Below are 10,278 nucleotides of genomic sequence, written 5' to 3' on the forward strand. Positions count from 1 at the left end.
CAAAAACTTTGTGAGATCCGTTAGTGTAATAAAGCAAACTACCACTTTAAGGTACTGTGATGAACTCATAATTTATTTAAATTGGTGTTAAACCTAATGTATTCCAACTTCTCTATGGTTCATACCCCCCGATACTAGCCATAGGTTCATCAAAGTAAGCAAACAACACGCGAAAAACAGAATCTGCCAAAAACAGGACAGTCTGTAGTAATCTGGAAGTTTAGTATATTTATGTAACTCCAAAAATTATGTAATAAATTTGACAATTTGAACAATTTATACAGAAGTAACGTGCAAAAAGATTCAGACCCATTTGACTTTCCAGTAAAAAACGTAAAATCACGCGCTACAGCCAAAGTATCTGTTTTTGTTCTGCACATAGTAAACAAGCAATCTAATCATCCTAAAACCAAAGCTTGGCACATTATTTTTATAATACAATGGATATATACAAGGGGATAATTATTTACAGAGAAAATTCCATTAAAATTCTACATTGTTTCCGTGAGCATGAACACAAGTGCTCAAGGTCGACCCTCACTTCTTCAATGCATAACTTTCCAATCACTTCTCTTTTTTGAAAAACTTTTTAGGCACGAGAGGCAAGTAAAAAAAATCATTCTTTAATTTTTTTTGTATTTTTCACCCACAACTAAACACAAACAAAAAGGAAAAACAAAATCTACTTAGTGAAGAAAGCAAACAAGCACACACGAGAATATCAACCCCATGCTATTGCTCCCCGGCAACGGCGCCAGAAAAGAGCTTGATAATCCCCAAGTGCAGGGAATCATCGTAGCAATTCCTAAAGGTGGTAGTGATAAGTATGCAGTGTTTAACACAAAAGGAGCTAAAGGTAAGATCAATATTCTCTCAAGTCCTATCTGCCACTGATACGACTGTACGTACACCGAACGTTTGCTTCCAACTAGAAACGAGAAATGAAACTACGTTGTGGGTATGAAGAGGATAACTTTGCATGGTATCGGAGAGCTAAAACATAAAAGTAGGTGCTGTTATCATAAAGTTAGAGTATATTAGTAAATATTATAAATAGCGAGTGTGGAATAATGATGGTCGATGTGCGGAATTGTCCTAGGCAATTTTTAACAAGACCGGTAGTCGTCATTGCAATTTCATATGAGGGAGAGGCATAAGCTAACATACTTTCTCTACTTGGATCATATGCACTTATGATTGGAACTCTAGCAAGCATCCGCAACTACTAAAGATCATTAAGGTAAAACCCAACCATAGCATTAAAGCATCAAGTCATCTTTTTCCCATACGCAACAACCCCCTTACTCGGGTTTGTGTTTCAGTCACTCACCAACCCACTATAAGAGAATCATGAACGTATTGCAACACCCTACAGCGGGAATCCCTCACGCTTGCGCGACACGGAGGGCACCATAGGACAGCACCAAAATAAAACGTACAACTTATACCAATCTAGATCATCAATCGACCCAAAGACAAAAGATATCTACTCAAAACATCATAGGATGGCAACACATCATTGGATCATAATATGTGGCATAAAGCACCATGTTCAAGTAGGGATTACAACGGGGTGCGGGAGAGTGGACCGCATAACAGAGATGAGGATGGTGATGATGGTGGTGATGTTGATGAAGACGATCACCGTGGGATGATTCCCCTCTCGATGGCACTCCGGTGCCACCAAGAGAGAGGAGGAGAGGTTCTCCCCTTGTGCTTCCTCCTCCATGGCCTCCCCCCTGGATGGAGAAAGGTTCTCCCTCTGGCCCTTGGCCTTCATGGCGATGATGGCCTCTCCGACATACTCCTCCATGGCCACCGGTGATTATGGCCCCCTCCGGTAGGGTGCCAGAGAGGGCCTGGATTGATTTCTCGTGGCTACAGAGGCTTGCGGCGGCGGAACTTCTGATCTAGGTTAATTTTCCGAGGTTTCTGTATTTACAGGAATTTTTGGCATCGGTCTCACGTCAAGGAGGTGCCCGAGGCGTCCACGAGGTAGGCCCACACGCCTGGGGGGGTGGGCGCCCCCCACCCTCGTGGGTGCCCCGGGACTCTCCTGGACCAACTCTTTTACTCCGGGGTCTTCTTTTGGTCCATAAAAAACGTCAAAAATTGGCACGTCAATTGGAATCCGTTTGATATTCTTTTTCTGTAAAACTCAAAAACAAGGAAAAAACAGGAACTGGCACTGGGCTCTAGGTTAATAGGTTAGTCCCAAAAATCATATAAAATAGCATATAAATGCATATAAAACATCTAAGATGGATAATGTAATAGCATGAATACTTCATAAATTATAGATACGTTGGAGACGTATCAGGCTACCACAAGCAAAAGTGACAACTGTGTAAGCAAGCTGCTAGTGTACACACGGCGATTGAACCCCTGCTGTTTAGTACGCATACATGGTAGGCTACTGCTGCTAGTGTTCTAAACCAACAGAGCATGCTATAGGAGCATAAAAGTGGGAGCTAGGGCTAGAAGATGGAGCCGACTCACCGGAGGGCTTCATGTACACAGCCGCCATCATGCCGGTCTCCTCAAGAAGGACCACCGCGCCGGAGACGGTGCCAGACGTGTGCAAGAGCAGAGCACCTGCTGCATCCATTTCAAATAGAACAATAACAAAAAATTATGAAGGGCTGCAAACAAATTAGGAAGGGTTCAAAAAAGGATAGTTATTTAGAATGACAACAGAAATTCAGCTAGTACGATGCTTTTCGTTCTCCAGCTAGTTAAAATGAGATACTCATTCATACAAGAAAACATAGACACAATATGAATATTCATTGCACAAGTGCAAGTCATGCAAAATACTTCACTTCAACACATTACGCCTAAACTTCGCATAAGATATAATTGATAAAAATCAGTTTGCTGCTACTGCCATTGGAAAACCGGCACCGAATTGAGCGGTAATTGAGATATATTTGATAAAAATCAGTTTTCTGCTACTGCCATTCAAAATCTGACTGACCAACTGGTTCGAACACTAGGCAAACTGAGACATAAACAAGTAAACCGGCACCGAATTGAGCGGTAACAGAGAGGGGAGGGGAGACGTGCAACTTACAGCATCACTCATGGACTTCCACTTCTCACCACCGGCCTTGCCAATCTGCAATTCAACCAATCTAAACCATATCAGGACACATAATTCACAAGGAAACTCATCTCGCAGCACCACCAGTCCGAACGAACAACGAGACAGAGGCGGATGGGGGACGAAGCGGAACCGAGATGCTTACCATGGAGACCTGCTTGACGTCGGGGTGCTTCTCCTTGTACTCCTTCCTGAAGTTGTCCCTGCGAAGACGAAACACGAACCAAATCCTCGGCCAGGACGCGACGCCACACCATAGAAGCAACATGAATCGAACAAGGAACCGAGGCTGGGGCTCACATGAAGATGAAGAAAGCGCTTGGGGCGCGTGGGCTCGTTGGGGTCCTTCTCAGCCTTTCTCTTCTTCACCGCAAGCTTGCGCCACCACAACGGAAACAACAACAGCAAACCAAACCGAGTCAGAACCCGACGTGAAATAGCAGCAGCCACCACGGGAAACGAAAATGAGACAGGGAAACGAGGGAGGGAGGGGTCGGGGCACTAACCTGGAGTTGCCGGCGCGGGAGCCCACCTTTGTTACTATGTTAAAGAAAGTTGATTTGCCAACATTGGGTAACCCCACCTGCATGAAACATCAATAGTAAACTTCATATATCCTCTTATTCCTCTACTTGGCAATAGCAGAATAGTGTGCCAATCAACATTCAATAGAAGAGCAGTCCATTATGATTTATGATGAAATCTGAGATCAAATAAAGGATACAAGGGTAAATATTGTTAAACACCATCAATGAAACTAGAGAAGTGCAGCACTTGCAACTCATGAAACTTCTTGAACAGTAGTAGTACTCCCTCCGTCCGAAAATACTTGTCATCAAAATGAATAAAAGGGGGTGTATCTATACGTATTTTAGTTACATATACATCCCTTCTTATCCATTTTGATGACAAGTTTTCGGACGGAGAGAGTACATAGTAACATGCTAGTGTTGTCAAAGCAGACTGAGTTACATGCATAAAACTACAATTCGTCCACCCTAAGCAGTCAAGATAAACACATGCCAAATCTAAATCCATAACCAACTGCAGCTTCTTCTTGTATAGTCTACAACAACATAGTTCAGTAGGAAATCAGAATAGAATTGGACAGCGCCGCCCACCCGATTGAGCGAGCCACATGAATTGTTGCTTGAGTTGACTTGAGAAAGCGATAGTACGCTGAAGGAATAAGCTATAGTCCGGGTCAATCAGATGCAGTCATCTTTGACTCTAGTTCTTAATAGTATTCTGGAGTACATTGCTTGATGTAATAATCCAGTTCCATTCAATTTCAAGTTTCAATTTCAATTTCAGCAGCGTAATAATTACTTATAACTTGCTTGTCTTTAACTGATAGAAATACATTTACACTTTGAAACAGATGGAACCTGAAATGGACTCGGTTAAAATCCCACTGTGGTCACTATCCACAACATTATTTCAGCTAAAATGGACTCATCATCACGTCAATTCACTATTGTTTCCTTTCGCTTTTTTTATACTAATGCGCCTCGAAATTCCTTGATTCTCATACCAGGAATACAATCAACTAACGGCTCAAAGCCAAGAAACAACACTTGGGTGCAACGGCAACAGACAAGAAACTGACATCATCAAACACCAATAAAAAATATTAGATGATCCCAAAGTGAGTGACAAAATCTCAGTATGACATCATCACTCATTTGGACTGCAAGCCCAATGCAATGCATACAATGCAAGTTTAAAAAGAAGTCAATCATCAAAACACGGTACTTGAGTCGCACGGCATTTCCTCTCAAAACCAGGACTCTCTTCTACACATGACATGATGTTCCTTTCTAATGTGTGTGGATTTCAATATAAACAGTGGAAACAAATACTGATGATTCAACAAGTTAAAGTAGAAAAAAAATTAGTCCTTGTCTTGGAAAAATGGACATATACTCTTTACAAAGTCCATGGCTATTGCTAATCCAACTCTGCCCCAACATCCACATTTCACAGAGCTGCATCCAGCTTAAAGCCTAAACAATTATACAATGGGGGCCTGAAACGGAAAGCCTGACAGCTACGTTTTGACATAATTTCTTAACTTCAGATGCTAATCCCTTTTGCTGGATGTTTATATACAAGGACAGCACAACGGTACTACACTCACCACTTGTGCACCGTGACAACCAAATCTGAATCCACCTTGTGAGACGTCGCACTATGCCACCACAGTCAGTATCTATGCCAACAGTTACAGTTCCAGATAACAAAATCCTTGGTCGTATTGACACGAAGCAAGTGTAGGTGACATTCAACATCACTTAGAAGAGATGCCCCAAATTACTGACCATTATAGCTTTCAAACTATAAGAAGCAAAACAGGGACACCTCATCAATATTAAACAGGGACATCTTTTAAACTCACGCTTTCAAACTATAAATATAGCAGTGCATAGTACAGAGCAAAATAGGGACATCTCATCGCCAGCAACATGAATAATTCAGGGCCTACTATGCAACACAAGGACATTTCCATGACACATAAGAAGCTGAACATAACACGGCACATGGTAAATGTCAGAGAGCTCATATGCTGAACTCATAAGCTTGTCAAGTCCGCTTGCGGCCTACCTTGAGGAGGCAGGGAGGAGGGAGCGGGCATGCAGACGAGACCTGGAGGGTCGTGTAGTCGTGGGCGAGCTTGCAGTCCTTGTAAGGAAGTAGCCACCGCTGTCGGCCGCCCTAGTCGACCCGGCCTAGACGCTGCCGAGCGTGTTCTTGCAGCCACTGCACCACCCACATCCTGAAAAACCAGACACACAACAAAAATGTCAGATCTGAGTCATATATGCTGCGGACAACCGTGAGAAGAAAATGGAGGAGTGGATCTCCATCGGCGCTGTCGGGGAAGAAGGTGTCCGACGGCGGCCTTGTTGGGGAGGAGGGAGAGTCGAGGAAGCATACAGGCAACGAGGAGGGATCGGGTCCAGTAGCAGCCACTGGGGAAGCGGCAAGTCAGAGACACGGCTGTCTCAGCGCAGTAGATGTCGGGGAGGAGACTGTAGAGTCACCGGAGCCATGCCGGCAATGGAGGCGCCGCCGCCCCCAAAACCCTAGAGCCACGGGGAAGGCTGCGGGTGAGCTGCCGCGGGAGGAAGAAGGGGGGCAGGTGGCATAAGGGAGAATGACCACCGGGTGTCGAGGGAACAGAGCAGGGGAGGGGGTGGATCTGGCCGCTGCCATGGCCATGGCCGTGCCATGCGGCTAGGTCCAGGTCACGAGCGAGGAGGGAGCGCGGATCCGACCGCGGCCGTGGGAGAGAAGGGAAGGGGAGGGGTCGCCGACGACTGGGGTTGGGGGAGAGGCGGAGGACGGTGGCGGCGGTGGTTGGGGATCGAGAGATTGAGACGGAGGAGGAGCGAGAGGGTTGGGGGTGGCGGCTGTGGGACGAGAGGAGAAGTGCGGGTGAGAGGGTGAGGGGTGTGGGCTGTCGTTGGATCCCGGACCATCCAACGGTGGTTTGTGCACGATCCGCGTGAAATGCCAATGGACCAATCACAATGTAGTACACACTTTAACGATTTTATAACCATCTACTCGTAATTGATTAAATAATATGCTAAATCATGTCAGCTATTTTATAACATCATAGAATTAGAAAAAAATAAGAACAATAGAAAATCTCTGCATCGTGTCACAAGTGAGACTTGTTTTTCAGAAAAATAACAAACCTAGAATAATACAAATATCTTTAAAAATTGTTCTAAAAAATGAGTTTCTTTTTTGCAAAAAACATTTTCTATCTTTGGAGTGTTAAAAATGGTATATATTTTTTGATGCACCTACCAATATTTGTTGCAAAATGGCATCACTCTATTTTTCAATAATATTAGACCATATTTTAGGTACAATTGACCAAATGCTTGTGTCTCAATAGCTGTCTATCCACCTCCCGTCAAATTGACAAAATTCCAACAATTCAGCTGGAAGTGGGTCAAATTTGTTCAAATGGTCTCATCTTGTGCAGAAGGGTGCATCTTGGAATGGCAAACAATGTTGCCTAAGAAAGTTTTCATTTTCTTTGGACGAAAAATTCATTTTCCATTTTTTGAATGACCAAAATGAGTTTTTTTAAGGATCTGCCATATATTTGTTGTAAAATTGTACCAAATCAATTTTATAAAATAATAGGACATATTTAATGCACAATTGACCAAATAGTTGGGTGTCAAAAGTTTCGACCCACCTCTGGTGAAAAAGACAAATTTCCGCCAATCCAGTTGGAAGCGGGTCAAGTTTGAACTGCATCTGCCTTATAGTTTGCTCTTTCTTTTTTCCAAAAATCATTTCTAGGTACATCAGTATCTATTTAATCAGAGAAACATCAAAACTTTTGCAAGATTCAACCACTAGCTAGGAACGGTCATGCCCGTCGTTTTGACAACATTTTGAAATGGGCATAAAAAATTCAAAAAAAAATCAAAAAATTAGAAAACCTTCGCATTGTGTCATTATATATGACCAAGTTACCAGGAAAAATAATAAACTTTTAATATGACAGTTATTTTTAAAAAGTGTTTTCAGAAATAAGCTATCATGTGTGAAGATACATGGCTTTCAAGCCAAATGATCAATCTTATGGTCACATTAATGGCATAGTTTGTTCAAATAATCTCATATTGTGCACATGGGTGCATCTTGGAATGGCAAACAATGTTGCCTAAGGGGGTTTTCATTTTCTTTGAACGAAAAATTCAATTTTCATTTTCTGAATGCCCAAAATGAGTTTTTTTGTGAAGAATCTACCATATATTTGTTGCGAAATTGTACCAAATCAATTTTATAAAATATTAGGACATATTTAATACACAATTGACCAAATAGTTGGGTGTCAAAAGTTTCGACCCACCTCTGATGAAAAAGACAACTTTCTGTCGATCCAGTTGGAAGCGGGTCAAGTTTGAACTGCAGCTGCCTTATAATTTGCTCTTTATTTTTTCCAAAAATCATTTATAGGTATATAAATATCTATTTAATCAGAGAAACACCCAAAAAATTCCAAGATTCAACCACTATCTAGGAACGGTCATGCCCGCCGTTTTGACCGCATTTTGAAACGGGCATAAAAAATTCAAAAAATTGGAAAACCTTCGCATTGTGTCATTATATGTGACCAAGTTACTAGGAAAAATAATAAACTTGTAATACGGCAATTCTTTTAAAAAAGTGTTCTTAGAAACGAGTTATCATGTGTGGAGATCAATGGCTTTCAAGCCAAATGATCAATCTTATGGCCACATTCATGGCATAGTTTGTTCAAATGATCTCATATTGTGCACAAGGGTGCATATTGGAATGGCAAACAATGTTGCTTAAGGAAATTTTCATTTTCTTTGGATGAAACAATCATTTTCGATTTTTCGAGTGCCCCAAATGAGGTTTTTTGTGAAGAACCTACTAAATAATTGTTGCTAAATTGGACCAAATCATTTTTATAAAATACTATGACATATTTAATTCACAATTGACCAAATGGTTGGGCGTAAAAAGTTTTGATCCACCTCTGGTGAAAAAGACAACTTTCCGCTAATTCAGCAGGAAGCGGCTCAAATTTGAACTGTGGCTGCCTCATAGTTTGCTATTTATTTTTCCAAAAATCATTTCTAGGTACAAAATTATCTATTTAATCAGAGAAACACAAAAAATTCCAAGATTCAACCACTAGCTAGGAACGGTCATGCCCGCTGTTTTGACCGCATTTTGAAACGGGCATAAAAAATTCAAAAAAAATCAAAAAATTGTAAAACCTTCGCATTGTGTCCTTATATATGACCAAGTTACCAGGAAAAACAATAAACTTGTAATACGACAATTATTTTAAAAAAGTGTTCTCAGAAATGAGCTATCATGTGTGAAGATTCAGGGCTTTCAAGTCAAATGATCAATCTTATGGCCACATTCATGGCATAGTTTATTCAAATGATCTCATATTGTGCACAAGGGTGCATCTTGGAATGGCAAACAATGTTTCCTAAGGGAGTTTTCATTTTCTTTGCACGGAAAATTCATTTTCCCTTTTTCAAGTGCCTAAAATGAGGTTTTTTTGTGAAGGAACTACCAAATAAATGTTGTAAAAATGGACCAAATCATTTTTCTAAAATACTAGGCCATGTTTAATTCACAATTGACACAATGGTTGGGTGTCAAAAGCCTTGATCCACCTCTGGTGAAAAAGACAAATTTCTGTCGATTTAGCACGATGTGGATCAAATTTGAACTGTAGCTGCCTAATAGTTTGCTCTTTATTTTTTCCAAAAATCATTTGTAGGTACATAACTATCTATTTAATCAGAGAAACATCAAAAGGTTTCCAAGATTCAACAACTAGCTAGGAATTGTCAAGCCCGCCGTTTTGACCGCATTTTGAAACGGGCATAAAAAATTCAAAAAAATAAAAAATTGGAAAACCTTCGCATGGTGTCATCATATGTGACCAAGTTTCCAGGAAAAATAATAAACTTGTAATATGGAAATTATTTTAAAAAAGTGTTCTCAGAAATGAGCTATCATGCGTGAAGATTCATGGCTTTCAAGCCAAATGATCAATCTTATGGCCACATTCATGGCATAGTTTGTTCAAATGATCTCATATTGTGCACAAGGGTGCATCTTGGAATTCCAAACAATGTCGCCTAATGGAGTTTTTATTTTCTTTGCACGGAAAATTCATTTTCCATTTTTTGAGTGCCCGAAATGAGGTTTTTTTGTGAAGGAACTACCAAATAATTGTTGCAAAAATGGAGCAAATCAATTTTATAAAATACAAGGCCATGTTTAATGCACAATTGACAAAATGGTTGGGTGTAAAAAATCTATCCACCTTTGGTGAAAAAGACAAATTTCCGCCGATTCAGGAGGAAGCGGGTCAAATTTGAACTGCAGCTGCCTTATAGTTTGCTCTTTATTTTTTCCAAAAATCATTTCTAGGTACATAAGTATCTATTTATGCATAAATACATGGTTTGGTGGTGATAGGTTGAGGTTTGGACGGTGGCCTAGGGCCCCAACTCCAAAGCGCGTAGACTCGCATGCCTGCCGCGTGGTCACCGCGTGACCGTGGCGTTGCCATGCGTTCTGGGCCTAGGCATGTCTAGTAGGTTTGGCACTTCCCAGGTAGATGCTTGGAAGAAAATAAGAACAGA

The 10,278-nt window shown here is 41.2% G+C and overlaps 1 protein-coding gene across 4 annotated transcripts; it reads right to left on the minus strand.

The window, feature by feature from the left end:
* Window positions 1-1,472: 1,472 nt before the first annotated feature.
* LOC109775924 (HMG1/2-like protein) lies at window positions 1,473-6,571 on the minus strand. 4 transcript variants are annotated; one of them, XR_012186158.1, is made up of 7 exons: window positions 6,041-6,571; window positions 5,708-5,879; window positions 3,610-3,686; window positions 3,404-3,478; window positions 3,249-3,306; window positions 3,074-3,118; window positions 1,473-2,598 (listed from the first exon to the last, which is right to left on the minus strand). XR_012186158.1 is itself a non-coding variant. In XM_073500549.1 (6 exons), exons 4-6 carry the CDS (start codon window positions 3,369-3,371, stop codon window positions 2,527-2,529), a joined length of 240 nt encoding a protein of 79 aa, XP_073356650.1. In that variant the 5' UTR covers window positions 3,372-3,478; window positions 3,610-3,686; window positions 5,750-5,879; window positions 6,041-6,525; the 3' UTR covers window positions 1,473-2,526. The 4 variants fall into 4 exon arrangements, 3 of the variants coding, with proteins under 3 accessions (XP_073356650.1, XP_073356649.1, XP_073356651.1); XM_073500549.1 differs by having other exon boundaries at window positions 3,249-3,478; window positions 5,750-5,879; window positions 6,041-6,525; XM_073500548.1 differs by having other exon boundaries at window positions 3,249-3,478; window positions 6,041-6,525.
* Window positions 6,572-10,278: the final 3,707 nt, after the last annotated feature.

Source organism: Aegilops tauschii, chromosome 1 (assembly GCF_002575655.3).
Source record: "Aegilops tauschii subsp. strangulata cultivar AL8/78 chromosome 1, Aet v6.0, whole genome shotgun sequence".
NCBI lineage: Eukaryota > Viridiplantae > Streptophyta > Magnoliopsida > Poales > Poaceae > Aegilops > Aegilops tauschii.

Bases quoted from the DNA above. Each gene is read 5' to 3' on its own strand.
- LOC109775924 (XM_073500549.1), bottom strand. From the start codon at position 3,371: ATGTTGCTTCTATGGTGTGGCGTCGCGTCCTGGCCGAGGATTTGGTTC. The intron at 3,119-3,248 runs GTAAGCATCTCG...GTTGAATTGCAG, and splicing joins ACGTCAAGCAGGTCTCCATG to ATTGGCAAGGCCGGTGGTGA. The intron at 2,599-3,073 runs GTAAGTTGCACG...AAATGGATGCAG, and splicing joins GGAAGTCCATGAGTGATGCT to CAGGTGCTCTGCTCTTGCAC.